The 23,913-nt window shown below is 41.4% G+C and overlaps 1 protein-coding gene across 3 annotated transcripts in view; it reads right to left on the bottom strand.

Annotated features, from left to right (window-relative positions):
• Positions 1-23,913, bottom strand: part of LOC141089171 (immunoglobulin superfamily member 1-like) — a 51,088-nt gene that overhangs the window by 14,352 nt on the left and 12,823 nt on the right. For 2 of the 3 annotated variants that reach the window (XM_073575494.1, XM_073575495.1), the window contains exons 6-7: positions 14,230-14,538; positions 14,010-14,111 (exon numbers count right to left, since the gene is read on the bottom strand). In XM_073575494.1, coding sequence (XP_073431595.1) covers positions 14,010-14,111; positions 14,230-14,538 — 411 coding nt within the window. The remainder of the gene's footprint in view (positions 1-14,009; positions 14,112-14,229; positions 14,539-23,913) is intronic. The other variant, XM_073575496.1, reaches the window with a different exon arrangement.

Below are 23,913 nucleotides of genomic sequence, written 5' to 3'. Positions count from 1 at the left end.
TAGTAAACCAACGGGCTCCTGTTAGCTGATTAAAAAGATCAGGGATGAGTGGAAGCGGATACTGGTTTTTTATAGTGATTGCATTCAACTCCCGATAATCAATGCAGGGTCTGAGACCACCATCTTTCTTCTCCACAAAGAAGAACCCAGCCCCAACTGGAGAAATGGACGGTCTGATAAACCCTTTTCTTAGGCTATCTGCAATATAGTCATTCATGGCCTGACGCTCTGGGCCAGAGAGATTAAATATTCTTCCCTTAGGGAGACGGGCATCCGGAATCAGATCAATAGGGCAATCATACTCTCTGTGAGGGGGTAGCTTTTCAGATTCTACAATAGAAAAGACATCCTCAAAATCTCTGAAAGCAAACGGTATGTGGGGGGTTTTGACCTTAACTTGGTTTACTGCCAAGGATATGCAATTTTTCTGACACTGTGGGCTCCAGCGTACAACGTCACCCAAGTGCCAGTCGATGACAGGATTGTGCTGGCGTAGCCATGGCATACCCAGAATAACTGCAGAGGTTAAATTGTCCATCACAAAAAATGACACCAGCTCAGTGTGTAAGGCTCCCACAGACATGGCAACCTTGGCAGTAACAAACTTAACCCCCTCCTGAATAATGGACGTGCCATTAATAGCCGTGGTTTTAATAGGGGCATTAAGTGTTAGTAGTGTTACACCCAGATTCCTAGCAGTCAAGGAATCCATAAAATTTCCTTCAGAGCCACTATCCACATACGCATTTAAACACAGCGATTTCTGACCACATGAAACTGAAATGGGTAATAAAACTTTAGCCGCATCTGCGGGCAATACCTGAACCTCTGGGCCAGCGTCGGACTGGCCCACCGGGGAACTGGAGGATTCTCCGGTGGGCCCTGGCATCTGGTGGGCCCTGGCACCTGCAGGCATACAGGGCCAGCAGTTGCCTAGGGCCCCGCTGCTCCAGGGGCCCCCAGCCAGTGGTGTGTCGCACACCATGCAGCTGCTATGGGGGCCCGTGCCAGCGGAGTAGCAGGGGGTGTCAGGAGGCAGGAGCCCCTGTCCCCGCTGCTAAAGAGAAATGAATATTCACTGCGAAGCAGTGAATATCATTTCAGGTCTCCACCCCCAGAGGCCCCGCCCCCAGCCCAGTAAGCCGCTCTGCATCAGGGCCGGCGCCGCCCTCAGTCCTCTCTGCTCCTGGCTCACAGCCAGTGCGCGATGACGTCACTACATCGCGCACCCGCTGTGTGTCTGGCAGAGGGGGCAGCTCCTGACACTGAAGCCGGGATCAGCGTGGGAGCGAGGAGGAGAGGTGAGTATTGTGTTTTGTTTGTTTTTTTATATCTCTCGCTCTCTCTATCTGTCTCTCTCTATCTATCTCTATTTCTCAATATCTCTCTCTCTATCTCTCTTATATCTATCTATCTTTCTATCTCTATCTATTATCTATATCTATCTCTATCTATTATCTATATCTATCTCTATCGCTCTATCTTTATATCTATCTTTCTATCTCTACATCTATCTCTATATCTATCTATCTCTATATCTTTCTATATATATATCTCTATATCTATCTATTATGTCTATCTATCTATCTCTATATCTATCTATCTTACTCTATCTATCTCTATATCTATTATCTCTATATTTATTATCTATCTAGCTACCATCTATATCTATCTTTATCTATATATATCTCTATCTAATATCTATATCTATCTATCTCTATACCTATCTATTTATCTATCCGTTATCTATCTCTATATCTTTTCTCTGTATCTATCTATCTCTATATCTATATCTCTCGCTATCTATCGCTCTATCTCTATATCTATCTTTATATCTATATCTATATATCTATCTCTATCTATCTCTATATCTATCTCTATTTCTCTCTATATCTATCTCTATATCTCTATAGCTATCTATCTATATATCTCTATCTATCTCTATATCTATCTCTCTATCTCTATATCTATCTTTCTATCTCTATATCTATCTATCTTTATCTATTTATCTCTATATCTTTTCTCTGTATCTATCTCTCTATATCTATATCTATCTCTCTCTCTATATATATATATATTATCTCTATATCTATATCTATTTCTCTCTATATCTCTCTCTATATCTATCTATTTATCTCTATATCGATCTCTCTGTATATCTATCTTTCTATCTCTATCTATCTATCTATTTATCTCTATCTATTATCTATATCTATCTCTATATCTCTATATCTATCTTTCTATCTCTACATCTATCTCTATATCTATCTTTCTATCTATATCTATCTATTATGTCTATCTAGCTATCTCTATTATCTATATCTACCTATCTCTATATCTTTCTATCTTACTCTATCTCTATATCTATCTGTTATCTCTATATTTATTATCTATCTTTATCTATCTATCTCTATCTCTCTATTTATCGATCTCTGTATCTATCTCTCTATCTACCGCTCTCTCTATCTCTCTTTATATCTATCTATCTCTATATCTATTATCTCTATATCTATCTACCTATCTATCTCTATATCTATCTCTATATATATATCTGTTTCTCTCTATATCTATCTCTATATCTCTCTCTCTATAGCTATCTATATATTATCTCTATATCTATCTATATATTATCTCTATATCTATCTATCTCTATATCTATCTATCTCTATATCCATATCTATCTCTATATCTATCTTTCTATCTAACACTATATCTCTATATCTATCTCTATATCTCATTATGTATCAATCTCTATCTCTCTCTCTTTATCTATCTATCTATTGATCTATCCATCTATCTCTATATCTATATCTATCTATTATCTCTATTATCTATATCTATCTATCCATCTATCTAGCTATCTCTATATCTCTCTATATCTATCTTTCTAACTCTATATCTATCTATCTCTATATCTAGCTATTATCTCTATATCTATCTCTATATCTATCTTTCTATATCTATCTGTCTCTATATCTATCTATCTCTATATCTATCTCTATATATCTCTATATCTATTTTTATTTATAGCCATCTATCTATATATATTTATCTCTATATCTATCTATATATGTCTATATTATTATTATTATATCTGTATATCTCTATCTATTATCTATCTCTATCTATTATCTTTCTCTATCTATATATCTATCTATCTCTATATCTTTCTATCTATAGCTATCTATCTCTATATCTATCTATCTATCTATCTATCCATTATCTATTTTCTATCTATCTCTATATCTATCTACCTATCGATCTATCTATCTATCTATATTTCTTTCTATATCTATCTTTATATCTATCTCTATCTCTATGAATCTTTCTATCTATATCTATCCATTATCTACTTTCTATCCATTATCTACTATCTATCTCTATATCTATCTATTTCTACATCTATCTTTCTATCTATTTCTATCTAACTCTATATCTATATATCTATATAGCATTATACCCTATGAGGGGGTGCATTATTCCCTATGAGGGGGCAGCATTATACTCTATGAGGAGGCAGCATTATACCCTATGAGGAGGCAGCATTATACCCTATGAGGAGGGCAGCATTATTCCCTATGAGGGGATGCATTATTCCCTATGAGGGGGGCAGTATTATACCCTATGAGGGGGGGCAGTATTATACCCTATGAGGGGGGCAGCATTATACCCTATGAGGGGGCAGCATTATTCCCTATGAGGGGATGCATTATTCCCTATGAGGGGGGCAGTATTATACCCTATGAGGAGGCAGCATTATACCCTATGAGGTGGTGCATTATTCCCTATGAGGGGGGCAGTATTATACCCTATGAGGGGGGCAGTATTATACCCTATGAGGGGGTGCATTATACCCTATGAGGGGATGCATTATTCCCTATGAGGGGGGCAGTATTATACCCTATGAGGAGGCAGTATTATACCCTATGAGGGGGGCAGCATTATTCCCTATGAGGGGGGCAGTATTATAACCTATGAGGGGGCAGCATTATACCCTATGAGGGGGCAGCGTTATACCCTATGAGGGGGGCAGTATTATACCCTATGAGGAGGCAGCATTATACCCTATGAGGGGGTGCATTATTCCCTATGAGGGGGGCAGTATTATACCCTATGAGGGGGCAGCATTATACCCTATGAGGAGGGCAGCATTATTCCCTATGAGGGGGTGCATTATACCCTATGAGGGGGTGCATTATACCCTATGAGGGGGGCAGTATTATACCCTATGAGGGGGCAGCATTATTCCCTATGAGGGGATGCATTATTCCCTATGAGGGGGGCAGTATTATACCCTATGAGGAGGCAGCATTATACCCTATGAGGGGGTGCATTATTCCCTATGAGGGGGGCAGTATTATACCCTATGAGGGGGGCAGTATTATACCCTATGAGGGGGCAGCATTATACCCTATGAGGGGGTGCATTATTCCCTATGAGGGGGTGCATTATTCCCTATGAGGGGGGCAGTATTATACCCTATGAGGGGGGCAGTATTATACCCTATGAGGGGGTGCATTATACCCTATGAGGGGGTGCATTATACCCTATGAGGGGGTGCATTATTCCCTATGAGGGGGGCAGTATTATACCCTATGAGGGGGGCAGTATTATATTCTATGAGATGGCTGCATTATATTCTATGAGATGGCTGCATTATACTATGTGAGGGGGCTGCTTTATATTCTATGAGGGGGCTACCCCAACTCCTGCTACATAATTAAGACATGTACAACCTTATATTATACCCGGATATTAGCGTGTTTTACCGCATAATTGGTGGTCTGGTATTTAACTCTATGCAGCTACATAGTGGGCCCCAAGAATGATTTTCTCTGGTGGGCCCAAGGTGTTCCAGTCCGACGCTGCTCTGGGCAACCATAGCCAGAGTAGTTGCCCAGAGGTCGACGTGCCAGGAGCATGGATCTCTGAGGTGCAGCTCTCTCCCTGAAGACTCCAGACTGCCCCATAGTTGTCCAGGAAAATGAGAGAGATCTTCCAGGCTGTGCAGTGCACCAGGTGTTCAGGCCAAAAATCAGCTCAGTCAGAAGAAGAAAAAAAAAAAAAAAAAAAAAAAAAGTTCAGGGAGACTGCTTTTGTATATGTTGGGTATATACACAAGAAGCAGTTAATTTTATGGCCGGATATAATGTAACGTCCGTCTGCGGTTCTGGGCTGCAGCCAGGCAACACCCCGAGAAACACTGATACCCTTTACCCCTATACAGGGATCTGGATTTACAACAGAGCCCAGGAGGTACTGTCTGAATAGGAGCAGCGGCCAGAGCAGGACGATCGTCAGAGTGAAGTACAAAAACGGCAGGCAATAGCAGAGTCAATTTCAGGCCAAGGTCAGAGTCAAAAACCAGGAGGGCGGCAGAGGTACAGAATCGTTAGGAAGTAGCAGAGTCAGAATATCCAGGCCAAGGTCACAAACCAGGAGAGTAGCAGAAGTACAGAATCGTCAGGCAATAGAGGGGTCAGAAATCCAAGCTGGGGTCAGAGTCAAACAGAAATCAATCACTAAGTAACACACAGGGGAACCAAGAATATATCCGGCGGCTTGCAAGACCAGTCCCAAGGTATTTGAGGGATCAGGTCATCCCTCACAGGTTCCTGGACTGGTGATGTCATTAGGGCCGCCACCAGGACCAGGCCAGATGGAGTTGCAGTAACCCCCTGATGACTGACAGAGGGGCGGAGCCTGCGCCCACCAGATGCCTGCGCAGGAGCCACTTCTCTGTCACCACCATAACTCACGGGCGGACCATGGCGCCTCCCAGTGGCCGAGGCAGGAACAGCCGTCCCCGAGTCTGACAGTGAAGTGGCGGTCTGGCGCCTCCTAGAGGCCGTGACCGGAACAGCAGGCCTCGAATCCAACGGTGACGTGACAGACCGGCGCCTCCTAGTGGCTAAAGCTGGGACCATAGGCCCTGAGTCTGACGGCGACGTAATAGAACCACGGCGCCTCCCAGTGGCCGAGGCAGGAACAGCCGTCCCCGAGTCTGACGGCGAAGTGGCGGCCCGGCGCCTCCTAGTGGCTGCGACCGGAACAGCAGGCCCCAAATCTGACGGAGACGTGACAAGATGGAGCGCATGGCCTGACGTAAAAAAATTATTCTTTATTTAACAAATCTATGTATAGCAAGTACACCTTCCACCATTGAGGGAAACGATCTGATAGTCTGTGGAGTTTTGAATTAGTCAATTTACTTGGTGGATTCCTATAGATTTTTACACTTGGAGAGTATACCCTTTCATATATTTTGTTTTTCTCCCCCCTTTGTTAACTTACTGTTTTGATGTCCCTGTTCTTTCCCCTACCCCAGCCGAGAGGAAAGTTTCAACATTTTCAGTTTATCCTCTCTCATTCCCTGGTTCATTACTTCAGTGTATTTTTTGTTATATTATTTTTCAATGTATCAATACTGTACGCTTTATTGTACTTATGATGAACCTGTTAATTCCCCCCCCCCCCCTTTGTTATACCTGTTATTTCCAAAAATCCTTAATAAAAACTATTGAATAAAAAAAAAAAAGAAATGAAGCTATTCCATGCGAGAAATTGCCAAGAAACTGAAGATTTATTACAATGGTGTGTACTATTGGAGAAATAGGAGGCCCCGCTGCACAACTGAGCAACAAGACAAGTACATTAGAGTCTGTAGTGTTATGATTGGGTAACAGAGGAGGATAGCAGGGGAATAGGCTAGGCGACCAGATAACCAGAGAGGTTGGTAACTTAGTGGATTGCAGACCCCTAAACTGACAACACAACTAGAATTAGCCGTGGGATGTACCTAAGATGCCCTAGACGCCTCGGCACAGGCAAAGAATTAACTAAGCCTAAAGAGAGAAAGGGGAAAGCTAAACTGCCCCGGAGTAGAACCCCAAAGGAATAGATAGCCCCCAAACATATATTGCCGGTGAGACAAGATGAGGCACAAAACACAGGCAAAAAATAGAGTAAACAAATGATGGGGCCCAAACTGTCTAGATAGAACAGGACAGGAAAGGATACTGTCTGCAATCACGCAAAAAACCCTAAGAAAAAATCCAACATGTCTGATATGCAAAAATACTGAAGCCACACGACCTCTCCCCCACTAAATCAGAACTCTGGTGTGAACTGGATGCAGAACAAAAGACACTGATATAACAGGGAATTAGAATTACTGAAAAGACTGACATGAGCTGTGGCAAATGGAACAGAGTCCAGCACAGGTTCCAGCAGGGAACAAGGCTGAACTTACACCAGCAAAGCAGAAATCAGAGAAAAGCAAAAAATGGATCAAATGCAAAAAGATTCAAGCAGACAAATAACTTATCTGAAAGATGCAGGACAAAGCAGGAGGCAAGCAGACTTCCAAAATGCTCAGGAAGAAAACCAAATTACCGGCAACAACTGAGGGAAGGTTGCTCACTTAAATCTCTCCAGTCTGTAACACCTGACCTCCAATCATCCTCCTCAGGTGATTGACTTCTGTCAGCCAGACCAGCTCCATTACCAGCAGCAACCACCAGAGGGAGCCCAAACTCAGAAGCCAGGTCAAAAGTGTTCACAACACTGTAGTTTGAGAAATCGACGCCTCACAGGTCCTCAACTGGCAGTTTCATTAAATAGTACACGCAAAATGTCAGTGTCAATGTCTACAGTGAAGAGGCGACTCCAGGATGCTGGCCTTCAGGGCAGAGTGGCAAAGAAAAAGCCATATCTGAGGCTGGCAAATAAAAGTATAAGATTAATATGGGCAAAAGAACACAGACATTGGACAGAGGAAGATTGGAAAAAAATGTTATGGACAGACGAATCCAAGTTTGAGGTGTTTGGATCACAAAGAAGAACATTTGTGAGACACAGAACAACTGAAAAGATGCTGGAAGAGTGCCTGACACCATCTGTCAAGCATGGTGGAGGTAATGTGATGGTCTGGGGTTGCTTTGGTGCTGGTAAAGTGGAAGATTTGTACAAGGTAAAAGGGATTTTGAATAAGGAAGGCTATCACTCCATTTTGCAACACCATGCCATACCCTGTGGACAGCGCTTGATTGGAGCCAATTTCATCCTACAACAGGAAAATGACCCAAAGCACACCTCCAAATTATGCAAGAACTATTTAGGGAAGAAGCAGGCAGCTGGTATTCTATCTGTAATGGAGTGGCCAGTGCAGTCACCAGATCTCAACCCCATTGAGCTGTTGTGGGAGCAGCTTGACTGTATGGTACGCAAAAAGTGCCTATCAAGTCAAACCCAGTTGTGGGAGGGGCTTCTGGAAGCATGGGGTGAAATTTCTCCAGATTACCTCAGCAAATTAACTGTTGGAATGCCAAAGGTCTGCAATACTGTAATTGCTGCAAAGGGAGCATTCTTTGACGAAAGCAAGGTTTGAAGGAGAAAATTATTATTTCAAATAAAAAAAAATTTTTCAAACCTTGTCAATGTCTGGACTAGATTTTAAATTCATTTGGCGACCCATTTGATTAATAAAAGTATTAGTTTTCACATAAAACACAAAATTGTCTGGGTGACCCCAAACTTTTGAACGGTAGTATATATATTGAGAGAATAAGAATTTTCATGGGATTGTTTATTTAAGTGGGAAAATCTATGTCACATGTAGTGTATACAGTAGCATACATAAGGAGCTTGAGAAAGGCTCCATATAGAGAGTTGAAACATAGCTGGTGTTGGTGAATAAATGATCTTTACTATTTCACTATTTTGCTTGTGCTATCTCCTTTTTTGGATTTTTATACCTTTGATATACAGTCGATGGAATAAGCATTGAACACATCACCAATTTTATAAGTATATATATTTTTAAATATACACCAAAAGAACAGACACATGATATAAGAATTATGCTATGTCTCTACTCTTTTGATGTATGTATGCATGTTTCTTCAGATATTTTGTTATTCCATAACTGATTAAAAGTACTCTTGATAGCTTACCTTGTAACATCACTTATTTTATTTTCGTTAGCCATTACAAGGCATTATAACTACAAGATTCTTATTTTGTTTCTCCCAGTAAGAACAATGTATATTGAGAAATGGCACAGGAAAAAATTATTGAAGACATTAATAAATAGAGGTGCAAAAAGTCATGAAACAACATGACACCAGCTGAAATCTATCAGTAATTAAAAAGTAATCCTGCAACTTAGTGAAAAGTAATATCTGCTCATTACCAAACTGCATCAAAAGAAACATCTCATGATGGTAAAACCAGTAACCTGACTCAAGACCTTATCAACCTTTTTGTTGAAAAACATACTAGTTGCTTTGGTTTTACAAGACTTTCTAAACTGCTGAAGGCTCCAGTGAGGACTGTTGGAACCATAATCCAGACTTGGAAAGAACATCATTTCACCATAAACAGGCCACAACCAGGTGCACCCTGCAAGATTTCAGACAGAAAAGTTAAAATAATTATCAGAAGACTTGCCAAAGAGCCAAGGACCACCTGTGGAGAGCTACAGAAAGACTTGGAATAAGCAGGTACAGTTTGAAGAAAACTACTGGTAATGCACTCTAACTCCTTGGCCTGTATGCACGCTAAACACACAAGACTCCATTGCTGCACAAAAAGCATGTACAAGCACATTTAACCCCTTCACTACCAAGGGTGGTTTGCACGTTAACTACCGGGCCAATTTTTACAATTCTGACCACTGTCCCTTTATGAGGTCATAACTCTGAAACGCTTCCGTGGATCCCGGTGATTCTGACATTGTTTTCTCGTGACATATTTTACTTCATGTTAGTGGTAAAATTTCATTCATATAACTTGCGTTTATTTATGAGAAAAACGGAAATTTGGCAAAAATTATGAAAATTCCGCAATTTTCCAACTTTGAATTTTTATGCCCTTAAATCACAGATATATGGCACACAAAAAAGTTAATAAGTAACATTTGCCACATGTTTACTTTACATCAGCACAATTTTGGAACCAAAATTTTTATTTGTTAGTAAGATATAAGGGTTAAAAGTTGACCAGCGATCTCTCATTTTTGCAACACCATTTTATTTTTACGGACCACATCACATTTGAAGCCACTTTGAGGAGTCTATATGATAGAAAATACCCAAAAGTGACACCATTCTAAAAACTGCACCCCTTAAGGTGCTTAAAACCACATTCAAGGAGTTTATTAACCCTTCAGGTGCGTCACAGGAATTTTTTGAATATTTAAAAAAAATTAACATTTAACTTTTTTTCACAAAAAAAATTACTTCAGGTTCAATTTTTTTTATTTTACCAAGTGTAACAGGAGAAATTGGACTGCAAAAATTATTGTGCAATTTGTCCTGAGCACGCTGATACCTGATATGTGGGGGGGAACCACTGTTTCGGCGCATGGCAGAGCTCAGAAGGGAAGGAGCGCCGTTTGACTTTTTCAATGCAAAATTGGCTGGAATTCTGATCGGACGCCATGTCGCGTTTGGAGAGCCCCTGATGTACCTAAACAGTGGAAACCCCCCAAAAGTGACCCCATTTTTGAAACTAGACCCCCTAAGGAACTTATCTAGATATGTGGTGAGAACTTTGAACCCACAAGGGCTTCACAGAAGTTTATAATGTACAGCGGTACAATTAAAAAATCATATTTTTTCCACAAAATGATCTTTTCACCCCCAATTTTTATTTTCCCAAGGGTAACAGGACCCTAAAAGTTATTGTGCAATTTGTCCTGAGTACGCTGATACCCCATATGTGGGTGTAAATGACTATTTGGGCACATGGCAGAGCTCGGAAGGCAAGCAGCGCCATTTGACTTTTTTGGCTGGAATTGAGATCAGACACCATGTCACGTTTGGAAAGCCCCTGATGTACCAAAACAGTGGAAACCCCCCACAAATGACCCCATTTTGGAAACTAGACCCCCCAAGGAACTTATCTAGATGTGTGGTGAGAACTTTGAACCCCCAAGTGCTTCACAGAAGTTTATAACGCCCAGGCGTGAAAATAACAAAAAAAAATTTTTCCACAAAAATGATATTTTTGCCCCAAAATTTTTATTTTCCTAAGGGCAACAGGAGAAATAGGACCCCAAAAGTTGTTTTGCAAATTGTCCTGAGTAGGCTGATACCCCATATGAGGGGGTAAAACACTGTTTGGGTGCATGGCAGAGCTTGGAAGGGAAGGAGCACCATTTGACTTTTTCAACGCAGAATTGGCTGGAATTGAGATCAGATGCCATGTTGCGTTTGGAGAGCACCTGATGTGCGCAAATAGTGGAAACCCCCAATTCTAACCCTAACCCTAGCCCTAGCCCTAACCCTAGCCCTAACCCTAACCCTAACCCTAGCCCTAACCCTAATGGGAAAATGGAAATAAATACATTTTTTTAATTGTATTATTTTTCCCTAACTAAGGGGGTGATAACGGGGGGTTTGATTTACTATTTATGGCGGTTTTTATGTTTGACAGCTGTCGCACGCTAAAGGACGCTTTTTATTGTAAAAATAGTTTTTGCATCACCACATATTGAGAGCTATAATTTTTCCATATTTTGACCCACCGAGTCATGTGAGGTCTTATTTTTTGCGGGACGAGTTGACGCTTTTATTGGTATCATGTTCGGGCATGTGACATTTTTTGATCACTTTTTATTTCGTTTTTTGGGACGCAGAATTGACAAAAACCAGCGTTTCATGAATTTCTTTTGGGTGGTGCGTTTACGCCGTTCCGGGTGTGGTAAAATTTATAAGGCGGTTTTATTCTTCGGGTCAGTACGGTTACAGCGATACCTCATTTAGGTCTTTTTTTATGTTTTGGCGCTTTTATGCAATGAAAACAATTTTATATAAAAAATAATTATTTTTGCATCACTTTATTCTGCGAGCTATAACTTTTTTATTTTTTCGCGGATGATGCTGTATTGTGGCTCGTTTTTTGCGGAATAAGATGACGTTTTCAGCGGTACCATGGATATTTATATGCGTCTTTTTGATCGCGCGTTATTGCACTTTTTGTTCGGCAGTATAATAAATCATTATTTTTTGCTTCGTTTTTTATTGTTATTTTTTAAGGGGTTCGCTTAAGGGGTTAACTATTGGGACAGTTTTATAGGGCGGGTCGTTACGGACGCGGCGATACCAAATATGTGTACTTTTATTGTTTTGTTTTTTTTATTTCCAAAAAATGAATTTATTGGGGAATATTTTTTTTTTTTTTTTAATTTATTTGGCGATTTTTTTTTTTTAATTATTTTTACACTTTTTTTTATTTTTTTTTTACTTTATTACAATGTCCCAGGGGGGACATCACTGTCCTGTGACAGATCGCTGATCTGTCACATCACAGATCACTGTGACAGATCAGCGATCTGTCACAGGCACTGCACAGGCTTCCTCATGCCTGCGCTTTGCAGGCACTGAGGAAGCCAGCTTCCTGCAGGCCCCCGGAGGTCCCCGTCGCCATATTGGATCCAGGGACCTGCAGGAAAGGAGTCCCCCGCAGCAGCGCTGCACATTGCGCTGCCATGGGGGGCTCAGGGAAGCACGGAGGGAGCCCCCTCCCTGCCGATGCTTCCCTTTAACCCCCGGTACACCGCGATCGTGTTTGATCGCGGTGTGCAAGGGGTTAACGTGTCGGGGGCGGTCCGCGACCGCCCCTGACACATTATGCCGGGTGTCAGCTATGATAATTAGCTGACACTCGGCCGCGATCAGCGGTTCTCACCACGTGGGCACCGCTGATCGCGATGACGTAATATTCCGTCCATGGTAATTAGGTCCATGGTCACATGTACGGAATATTACATCATTTGTAGGTAAGGGGTTAAATGTGAAATGCCTCCCCACACCATAACTGACCCACTACCAAATTCGTCAAACTGGGTGAGATTGCAGGCAGCAGAACGTTGTCCCCAGCGTCTCCAGACTCTGTCATGTCTGTAACATGTGCTCAGTGTGAATCTGCTCTTGTCCGTGAACAGCACAGACTGCCTGTCAATCTTGGTGTTCTCTGGCAAATGCCAATTGCCCTGCATGGTGTTGGGCTGTAAGCGCAACACCCACTTGTGGACATCCTCATACAGTCTGTTCCTGGCAGTTTGAGCAGACACATGGATGTTAGTGGCCTGCTGGAGGTCATTTTGCAGGGCTCTGGCAATGCTCCTCCTTTTCCTCCTTGTACAAACGAGGAGGTAGCTGGTCCTGCTGCTGAGTTGTTGCTCTCCTACATCCCCCTCAATGTATCCTGGTGTACTGGCCTGTCTCCTAGTATCTGCTCCATGCTCTGGACACTGTGCTTACAGACACAGCTACCCTTCTTGCCACAGCTCACGTTGATGTGCCATCCTGGATGAGCTGCACTACCTGAGCAACTTCTATGAATTGTACACATTGCCTCATGCTACTGTGCAGTACCACTAGGGGTGACAGCAATGAGAAAATGCATAGGTGACCAAAACAAAAGCCAAAAAGGATAAGAACAGAGAAATGGTCTGTGGTCACCCCCTTCAGAACCACTGCTTTAAAGGGGTTGTCTTGTTAGTTTCCTATCATTTTAACCTGTTGTCTCTTTCATTTGCACAACAGCAGGAGAAATTGATTCACAATCGGTGTTGCTTCATAACTGGACAGGTTGAATTCACAGAAGTGTAATTGACTTGGAGTTACATTGTACTGTTTAAGTGTTCTCTTTATTTTTTTGAGAAGTGTGTGTGTATATATATATATACACAGTATATATATATATATACTGTATATTTATATATATGAAACTGTGTACACAGAAACATCTTCAATCAGGCGTCTAATGTAATTTTTACCAACTTATGTGGTAAGCATACATTATTATTACATTATTCAATAAAAGTGGGAGTTATTGCATAATCTAAAGTTCTTTATGCCCCCACCATAAAAATTACACTTTTAATTATGGATTTCTAATGGGAGTATGAATATCCCTACTCAATGAACCATTTTATCAGAATCCTCTTGAGGAAAAAAAACCTCTTCTAAAAGTATATAATGTTAGTGGATAAATATTACCTTTCTTGCCAAGCAGCACCCAGTAGATTAAACCAAGAAATATTAGCAAAACTGTTATCCCAGCACCTACTCCAAGAGCGATCAACCACCAAAAAGATCCTGCTGGGGATCAAAAAGAATGTTAAAGCACATGAATAAAGTTACACAATTAATTATTGTTGTTTAATCTTCCTCCAAAGTAATAATAATTATGTCAAGAATCTATTAATAAGCTACTTACTTGCTACCACAATAATCTCAATTTGAGGACTTTTTGGTGATAGCAATAAGCGTCCTTTAATCTCTGCTGTGTATTGGCAGAAGTATTTAGTAGCCGAAGTGCTATTGGATTTCTTCATATTGATGGTTACTGCTGCTTTTTTCTGTTTATTGTAAGATGATACACTAATTATTTCATCTGTGGCACTGAGAAAATGGAATTTAGTTCTCTCATACTCTTCAGGAGCTGCACAGTATAGTGTCACATTGCCTCCATCCCGAATTCTACCACTAGGAGGATCTGCAAAGAGCAAGGGAGGACGTAAAGGTTCTGTGAAAGAAAACAGAAAAAGGAATAAGAATCCATACTAATCATGTATTACTATAAAATGTAACCATTATCGCTTTCATATATTTTTCTATAAACAATTTTTATTCAGAATGTCTGGTTTTAGGATAATAAACCTTAATCTCTTTGTAAATAAAAATTTCTACAATGTTCTAATATATTTTGAGGGTATTAAAAAGTTCATGATATGTTTGCAGTCAGTTGATTGCATTATTGTTTTTAAAATTTAAGTTTTTCTTTTACTGCTGGACAACCCTTCTTTCCAGTTAATTTGGCAGTCATAAAATAAAAGATACATATTCTTACCCCAAAAAAGGCACTATTCTTGCGATGTTGGCACGGTGTGGAGACAGCGCCAACATTGCAGCCATAGCGCCAGCTCATGAGAAAAATATATGTTTGTTTTTTTATGATGGTCAATTTGACTGCTAAGAAGGTGTTGACTAGAGATGAACGAACCTTTTAAGATTTGGTTTGGTTCGGATTGGCGAACGTCCCGATGTTTGCTGAACAGTTCGGCGAACATATCCGAACACCTCTGAATTCAGTTGGAGGCAAAACCAAAGCCGTACGCAACACCTTCAAGGGCACCAAAAAGCTGCCAAAACAGCTCAAATTAGGGGCAGACATCAGGAAAACTGGCATCAATTGACCCAGAGTGCAAATAGTATAATTGCACAACATGGATGAATGGGACAGGACCTGGGAAAGGGCTTGGACCAGCATTTTTTGCTTAAATATTGATCAGTAACAGGAGGATGAGAAACGCACATGAAGGAGACCCAACTTGGAGTCTAAACATTTCTAAAAATTAGAGGCAGATACTAGGAAAAGTGGCATTAATTGACCAACAGTAGAAATTTGATAATAGCACACCAATAGTCAGCCATGGGCCAATGCATGAGGTATCAAGCTCTGGCCCAGCATTTACAATTTGGAATTGAAGTTTTAATGTGGACATGGTGGTTAAGAGAGCAGTGCAAGCCTTCTTAGCTGGGAGACTTCACACCTTATGCAACACCTCCAATATTTTTTTTATTTCAGCCACACAAAGATAGCACAAACATCAGTTTTATAGACTACTATTGATAGAAAAATGGGCCATGCATGAGGTATCTGAGCCAGCATTTACAGCATTGAATTTAAGTTTAACTACTTTCTGATGCTGGGCGTAATAATATGCCCATGTCGGAATCCCTCCCTTTGATGTGGACTCCAGTGCTGAGCCTACATCTTTCTCGGGACATGGGCCTCTAACAGCTGTGGGTGGAATCGCGATCCACCCGCAGCTGTTAACCTGTTAAATGCCGCTGACAATCTCTGAAAGCAGCATTTACCTTGCGCTTACCAGAACTATGTCGGAAATCCCGCCCATCAGTGACCCCGTCACGTGATTGCGGGTCACCGATGGGTCAGCATGACAGCCAGAGAGCTCCAGCAGACCTCTATGGTTGTCATTGCCAGATTGCTATGAGCACTGCCCGGTGGTCGGTACTCATAGCAAGTGAGCATTTCGGCTACACATAGGTAAACTGATCATTGCCTGTGTGTAGCAGAGGCGATCAGACAACTGCAGCTTCTAGTCTCCAATGAAAACTATTGAAGACTGCAAAAAGTAAAACAAAATGTTTTTAAAAATATTTTAAAAAAATAAATGAAAGTTTAAATAACCCCCCTTTTGCCCCATTCAAAATAAAACAATAAAAAATTCAAATATACACACAGTTAATATCACCAGAATCGCCTGATCTATCAACATAAAAAAAAGAATTAACCCAATTGCTAAACGGCATAACGAGAAAAAAATTAAAAATGCCACAGATACTTTTTTTTGGTCGCTGCTACATTGCAATAAAATGCAATAATGGGTGGTCAAAAAATCATATCTACACCAAATGGTATAAATAAAAGCTTCAGCTTGGCATGCAAAAAATAAGCCCTCACCCAGCCCCAGATCATGAAAAATGGAGACACTACAGTTCTCGGAAAATGGCGCCACATTTTTAACAAAGTTTGGATTTTTTTTCACTACTTAAATAAAAAAGAACCTAGACATATTTGCTGTCAATGTACTTGTAATGACCTGGAGAATCATAATGACAGGTCAGTTTTAGCGTTTAGTGGACATGGTAAAAAAAAAAAAAAAAAACCTGTGGAATTGTACTTTTTTTGCAATTTCACCGCACTTGGATTTTTTTCCTGTTTTCCAGTACAAGATATGTCAAAACCAATGGTGACGTTCAAAAGTACATCTTGTCTCACAAAAAACAAGCCCTAACATGGCTATTTTGACCAAAAAATAACAAAGTTATGGCTCTGCGAAGAACGGGAGCAAAATACAAAAATGCAAAAACGAAAATACCTCCGGCCATGAAGGGTTTAAATAAAGACAAGATGGGTGAGGGATCCATGTAGGTCTGCTGTGCGGGGAGCTCTGATACCTCATGGAACAGATCAAACTGCTTTTCTGCTCTGCCACACTAAGGTGCCACAAACATCATTGATGATCAATTCACCCACAGTAGAAATGTGATAATGGCACAGCAGCAGTCAGTCATGGGTCATGCATGTGGTATCAGGGGCTGGGCCAGCATTTAGAGCTTTGAATTTAAGTTTAAATTAAGATGAGTGTCATGATTCATTATGAGATTCATGACAGCTCTGTTTCTGCTGTAATTTAAATGTTTTTTCCTTTTGGTCCAGCAAGAGTTATCATTCTCTTGCTGGCTGTTCTTTTTGGTTGGTCAGCTGATGTTGGTTGGTAACCACTCTCACCTTCCTTTAAATAGTCACGTGACCCATCAGCTGATTGTCGGTAATAAATTTCTTCTATGCAGACGAGCTAGGGATGAGGAACTCTCCTGTGTCAGTGGTGTTGCTGATGTGGTAGTTCAAATTTCTGGCGCCGTCTTCTCTGCTGCGGTTGAGCTTAGCAGCAGAGCCTGAAGCAGAGTGTTTCTTCCTTTTACTTTGTCTTTACTGTGCTTGTCTCTACCTGAAGTCCATCCTCCCATGGCAACTGCTTGTGCGTTGACACTCCTCTGATTCCAACTCCTCCTTAGGGACCACCACCTCCTCCCTCAGACTATTCAAAGTATCATCAGTGCTAACAATCTTAGTAAACATTTTGAAACTGTGCAGAAACGTGCAGAGGTCCTTCATCTGTGCCCACTCTGCAAGCGTGATTTGCACCACGTCAGTACTGTGCTGGCCCTGGCAATGTAAAAGAAGATACTGCACCATGGCACGGGAATGCTGCCACAGTCGCTACAACATGTGCAGAGTGGCATTCCACAGTGCCGGCACATCGCTTATTAAATGGTTAACGGTAGGCCAAAAGACATCTGTAGTGATGCAATTCGATTACTTGCAGGGTGCGGTCGGCAGTAGTGAGCACACAGGCACTATACTTTCTGCAGCAACACATTCAGGCCAGGTGTGAGGATTCGAACCCAGCAGCTCCTGTGCATCAGACGGCAGCTCTTCCTTCTGAGCTATTCAGCTCGCTGGACAGTTCCGTGCTAACCCAAATACTTGCACCTATGTTGTTGCTGATGTCTCCACCCTGAGTTTCTGATTGGCTCATTCTGATTGCACACTCTATTTAAACCTGGCCTTGCTCTCCTTTCCTTGCATGATTATTGTGTGGCGCCCCCAGGAGTATGGTCTCCACACTGGCATTGCCTTCCTCCAGGGATGGTGATGTCAGGCTTGGAAGCAATGAAGCGTCTCTCTGACAGTTAATCTCTACATACAACACAGTTCCCATTCCAGGCCAGCAGAGGGAGCTCTGAACCAATACAAAGGGGAAGAGCTTCTCTCTGGGGGCCAGGAGGGGAAATTAGTCAGCTCTGTGAGGAGGGCGAAGTGTGTGAACATGGAGAGAGGAGCTGGGGGATTGAGCAGGGAGTAGAGGCTCATTCCCAGCTGGAACGCATGATCTAGAGCCTGGTCTCCAAGGTTGTATGGATACTGACGGTCCTGCAACAGAAACCAGATGAATAGGAAGCTGTAAATGCTCTATTCCCATCTAAGACTCGGAGGCACAACAGCGAAGTGTGAGCCAAAGGAGATAGAAGGCTACAGCTGTCTGCCATACGAGGTAGATCCAAAAGGGAAGAAGAAGGAGGAACGTCAGTGTAACACAGTACTGCATGTACCTCAAGTAAGCGCTAGAGAGGAGACTACACAACCCATCTGATAGAGAGATTCCTAAGTTGCTTCAAGGCTAATCAGCTCCTGTGCCATCTGTAATCTGGACCCTGGACTGCGCTTACAAAGTAAAGGTAAAGAAACTACACTTTGTTGTGTCCTTGCCTTCTTCCTGCAACTTCTTCAACACTGCTACATCTCTGTGCCAGACACTGCACCCTCTTCCTCAACACCTATCCTCTTCCTCTACTCTGCCCTGGGAATACAGCCCTGCCCGTGGAGGGCTATAACATCACTGCTGCACCCCATCATCTGTCCCAGAGGATCTGTCTGCAGCATTGGCTTAACACCTCCCTTGCCGAACACCACAGGTAGCGTCACGAATCACTCATAAACTTTATTTCATCACTCAATCCTCTTTTACATGGGTGCCCAGGGCCACGGACCGGGTCACCGCTGCTGTGACATTCACCTCTGAAGGACCGTCCCAGTACCGAGTGCCCCACAGCCCTGGGAGGGCGACCAAATTGAGCTACCAGTCCCTAGTCAAGCTTCCTTCCACCTGCTATGCCTTCAAACAACATTGCTGTTCCTGGTAACGACCTCAGCTTCCTTGACTACGATTCCTTCTTATTTCTTCAAACTACATTATTGGTCCAGTGTACAACTCCTTGGCTATACCTGACTATGCTACCTGCCAGTGCTGCCCCTAGTGGTTGCAATATCAGTACTCCAAACCATGTCAGTCTATAACAGAATATTCACGCGTACAAAATGGAGCCTGTTGCAGCCCAACTGAGACAATGAGTTATTGAACTTCAGAATTTTTATATCACATACTAAGAAAAATATTCTAAGTTCCAAACACAGGTGTTGTTCACAAAAGGAGGCAACTTCTCGAATTGCGCAACTCTGACCCGGAATCAAATGCACACATGCCGCTGCCTGCAAGTGGGGATCGTTATCATTACCATGGATTCCTAAATCAATGCCATATCTATTTCCAGATGCATCCTTCTCTGTTTACCAGTGACAGGAAAAGGGTTCTGTTTATCACTAATCTCCTGACTGATGAGGCTCTTGCATGGACCTCACCTTATGTTGAGAAAAACTCTGACCTCCTAAATGACTGGTGTTTGATGACCCAAATCGTAGCTTTGCAGCTGAAACCAAATTGCATAACCTGCATTAAGGAGGCGCTCTGTAGCTGAATATACCTCTGAATTCTGCCACTGGGTGGCAGACACCACATGGAATTTTGTTGCCCAGAGGAGTGAATTTCATAAGGATTATCAGAGCTAATAAAAGATAAACTTGCAAGGTTTGAGACTCCTGATAATTTGGAGGACTTTATTCAACTGTGCATCCGAATTGATCAGAGACTCATGGAAAGAAGAAAGGAAAGACTGTGAGTATTTGCAAACACGCTAACTACTCCTTTACTCAATCAGCATTAAAAAGACAACAATAAATGGATGCCTGAACCTATGCAAATTGATGTCACCCGAAAACCTCTTTCTGAAGTAGAGGAGAGGCGGTGTACAGAGAATCAATATATATATCTATTGTGGGGGCACTGGACATTTTGCCATCAACTGTCCTAATAAAAGGACCATAGCTTTCACTAATGCCAAAACTGAAAGTGATTTAAATCTTTTTGAACGGCAAGATCCGGTAATGCAGACCATCTCATCTGTAATGCAGGATAAAGGCAAAGAACAATCACCATCTTCTCATTTCGTCGTTCCCATACAGGTCATAATTGGGAGCCAAAAAATACAATGCTCTGCCATGTTAGATTCTGGAGCGGGAGGGAATTTCATGGACTTACAATATACACATGATAATAACATAGAAAGTAGGACTATATCCATGCCAATTGATATGGAAACTGTGGATGGATCACCTTTTTAATCTGGACCTGTTACTCCCAAAACAATGAAACTGGAAATCTGTGGTGAACTGATTCATCATGAAGCGGTTAGTTTTCATCTTATTTAATCTCCAAAATTTCCAATTATTCTAGGAATTCCTGGTTTTCAATACATAACCCATCTATCATCTGGGCATTGAGGACCATTACCTTTCCTTATCAGTGCTGTAAGAACAATTGACATGCTAATGTATTTGTTCTGAAACAAATTCAAGTATCTGAGATTTCTCATCAGAATTTTGATAAACTATCAACTCAGTACCAGCAGTTCAGTGAGAGGTCTGCAGTAAGAAGAAATCTGATCAACTGCCTCCTCATCATCCTTATGACTGTCCCATTGAATTACTGCCTGAAGTGTTCATTCCGTTTGGGTGAATTTATAATCTTTCTGAGCCAGAATTATAAGTACTAAAGCAATATCTAGACAAAAATTTAGAGCAAGGCTTTATTCAACCTTCTTCTTTGCCATTTGGGGCGCCCTTGTTTTTTGTAGAAAAAAAAGCCAACCCTGTGGCCATGTATTAAGAGAAATTAATGCAATTACTATTAAAATTCGCTACTCACTCCCCTTAATTCCTGAGTTGCTAGAGAGACTGCGTTCTGCCAGAATTTTTACCAAACTCGATCTAAGAGGGACTTATAAACTCATACGACTCCGCCCGGGAGATGATTGGAATATTACCTATAGAACTAGGTATGGACATTTTGAATATCTTGTTATGCCTTTTGGCTATAACAATGCCCCTGCCACCTTTTAGCACTTCATCAATGATGTTTTTTGATATTTCTTGGGTCTATTTGTTGGAGGAGCATCGCAGACAAGTCCAGTTAGTCCTGAAACGTCTACAGGGAAACCCTCTCTATATCAAACTCAAAAAAATGTAAATTTGAACAAACCAGAACTCAATTTCTGGGATATATCATCTCCCCAGAAGATCTGAGCATGGATCCCACTAAAATCAGAGCGGTAGTTGACTGGCCTACTACGAAAAATTTAAAAGACGTTCAGCACTCCATATGATTTGCAAATTTCTACAGAAGATTCATTGAAACCTTTTCAAAAATATTTTTAACAGTTACTTCACTCACAAAGAAAACCAAAGTCTTTTATTGGTCTCCAGAGACACAAGTGGCATTTGACAAATTTGAGACACTTTATACTTCTGCACCATTACTTGTCCATCCAAATCCTGAACTGCCGTTTGTTGACTAAGCAGACGCCTCAGACTCCGTGTTTTATCACAGTGAGTTGGAGACAAAATTCAGCTTCATCCATGTGCATTTCTTTCTCATATCATGTCAGCTGCAGAAAAGAACTATGACATTGGAAATAAAGAACTTTTAGCTATTAAAATTGCCTTCTCTGAATGGTAACATCTTTTGAAAGGGCCAATCATTAAGTGACTGTCCTTATTGACCACAAAAATTTAGAATTTATCCGTACAGCTAAGAGGTTGTCTGCAAGACAAGCACATTGGGCCTTATTTTTCTCCAGGTTTAATTTTATAATTTCTTATCGGCCTGGTTCAAAAAATGGCAAGGCTGATGCTTTGTTCAGGATATTTGCTGAACCTAGACATCAGGAAAGATCTAGCACTTACTGTAATACTTAACGTCCAAAATATTTTTGGTAATACTGGACTCCAAAGGATTTTTTACAAAAATTAAAGCGGGATACCAAACTGACTTCTTTCATAACCATCCTTCTACAGACATTAAGATTTCTTTTAAGGAGGGATTTTGGATGCAGAACCACCAAATATATGTCCCCGAATCTGCTAGACTAACACCCTGGAGTAATGAAAAGGCAAGAACTACTGCTTCGTTCTTTTTGGTGGCCTAATTGTAGGAAGGAAGTGAGAAAATATGTTTCTTCCTGTTTAACATGTGCATGGAACAAGATGCTATGATCTCCTCCTCTAGGACTCAACCAACCTCTTCCAGTTCCATCTGGGGATCAATCTCAATGGATTTTACCGTGGACCTACCTCCCTCTAAAGAAATTACTGTAATCGTTGTTGTGGTGGATCGGCTCACAAAAATGGCCCATTTTATTCCAACTAAAGGGATTCCTATCATTGACCAAACCACAGAATAAGTGGTCAAAGAGATATTTAGGCTGCATGGAATTCCTGACAATGTCATTTCTGATAGAGGTGTTCAGTTTACATCAAGATTTTGGAAAACCTTCTGTGCAGCATTAGAAATTACTGTCAATTTGATCACTGCTGTCCACCCACAATCCAATGGCCAGACTGAAAGAACTAACCAAACCCATGAACATTACCTGCGCTGTTTTATTTCTTACTTACAGTATGACTGGGTTGATTATTTACCAACAGCAGAATTTGCCTATAATAACTCCAAACACAGATCTACATCCCAAAGCCCATTTTTTGCTAACTATGGCTTACATTCGGTATTTATTCTTAATCTTTCATTTAATACTTCGGATCCTGCTATTACAAAAGAAGATTACAAAGAAAAAGCAGATAAATGTCGCAAAGCCCTTCCTGCCCTTCAGGTCGATGACAATGTTTGGCTGTCTACCAAAAATCTGAAGACAAACGTACTGTCTTCTAAATTGGGTCAAAAATTCATAGGACCTTTTCAAATCTGCACTATTTAACACAGTTGATTTCCATTTAAAATTCACCCTGTGTTCCATGTGTCCTTTCTCATTCAGTGAGAACCCATTTCTAGGAAGAACTCAGCCACCTCCTCCACCAGAAAAAGTCCATGGTGAAGAAGAGTACATCGTGGATGAAATTCTGGACTCTAAAAATTTAGAGGGAGACTACAATATTTTGTACAATGGATGGGCTACGGACCAGAAGATAATTCATGGGAGCCAGAGGGCAATGTCCATGCACCCAGACTTACATGAGCTTTTCATCTGAAACATCCAGAGAAGCCAGCACCAAAAATGTCCAGAGGCCACCCTGGAAGGAGGGGAGTACTGTCAGGATTGGAACCTCCTGTGCACCAAATGGCAGCTCTTCCCTCTGAGCTATTCAGCTCACTGGACAGTTCTAAGCAAGGACAGGGAATGCAAGGGCTGCCAAAAATTTGGAGGCACTCCAATGCCCCTTTGAATAGACATAGAGGATGGCCTCATGAAAAAAATGTTCCCAGTAATAGGAAGGGGGTCTCCCATACTGTTTGCCTATGCAGTGAATGCAAGGGCTGCCAAATATTTGGAGGCACTCCAATGCCCCTTGGAAGAGACGTGGAGGAGAGCCTCATAAAAAATGTTCCCATTAGAAAGAAGC

This window comes from Dendrobates tinctorius, unplaced genomic scaffold, assembly GCF_039654945.1.
Source record: "Dendrobates tinctorius isolate UK_male_01 unplaced genomic scaffold, ASM3965494v1 ptg000044l, whole genome shotgun sequence".
Taxonomy (NCBI): domain Eukaryota; kingdom Metazoa; phylum Chordata; class Amphibia; order Anura; family Dendrobatidae; genus Dendrobates; species Dendrobates tinctorius.
Note: the sequence above shows the minus strand (reverse complement) of the source record. Positions and strands in the feature narration are given on the sequence as shown.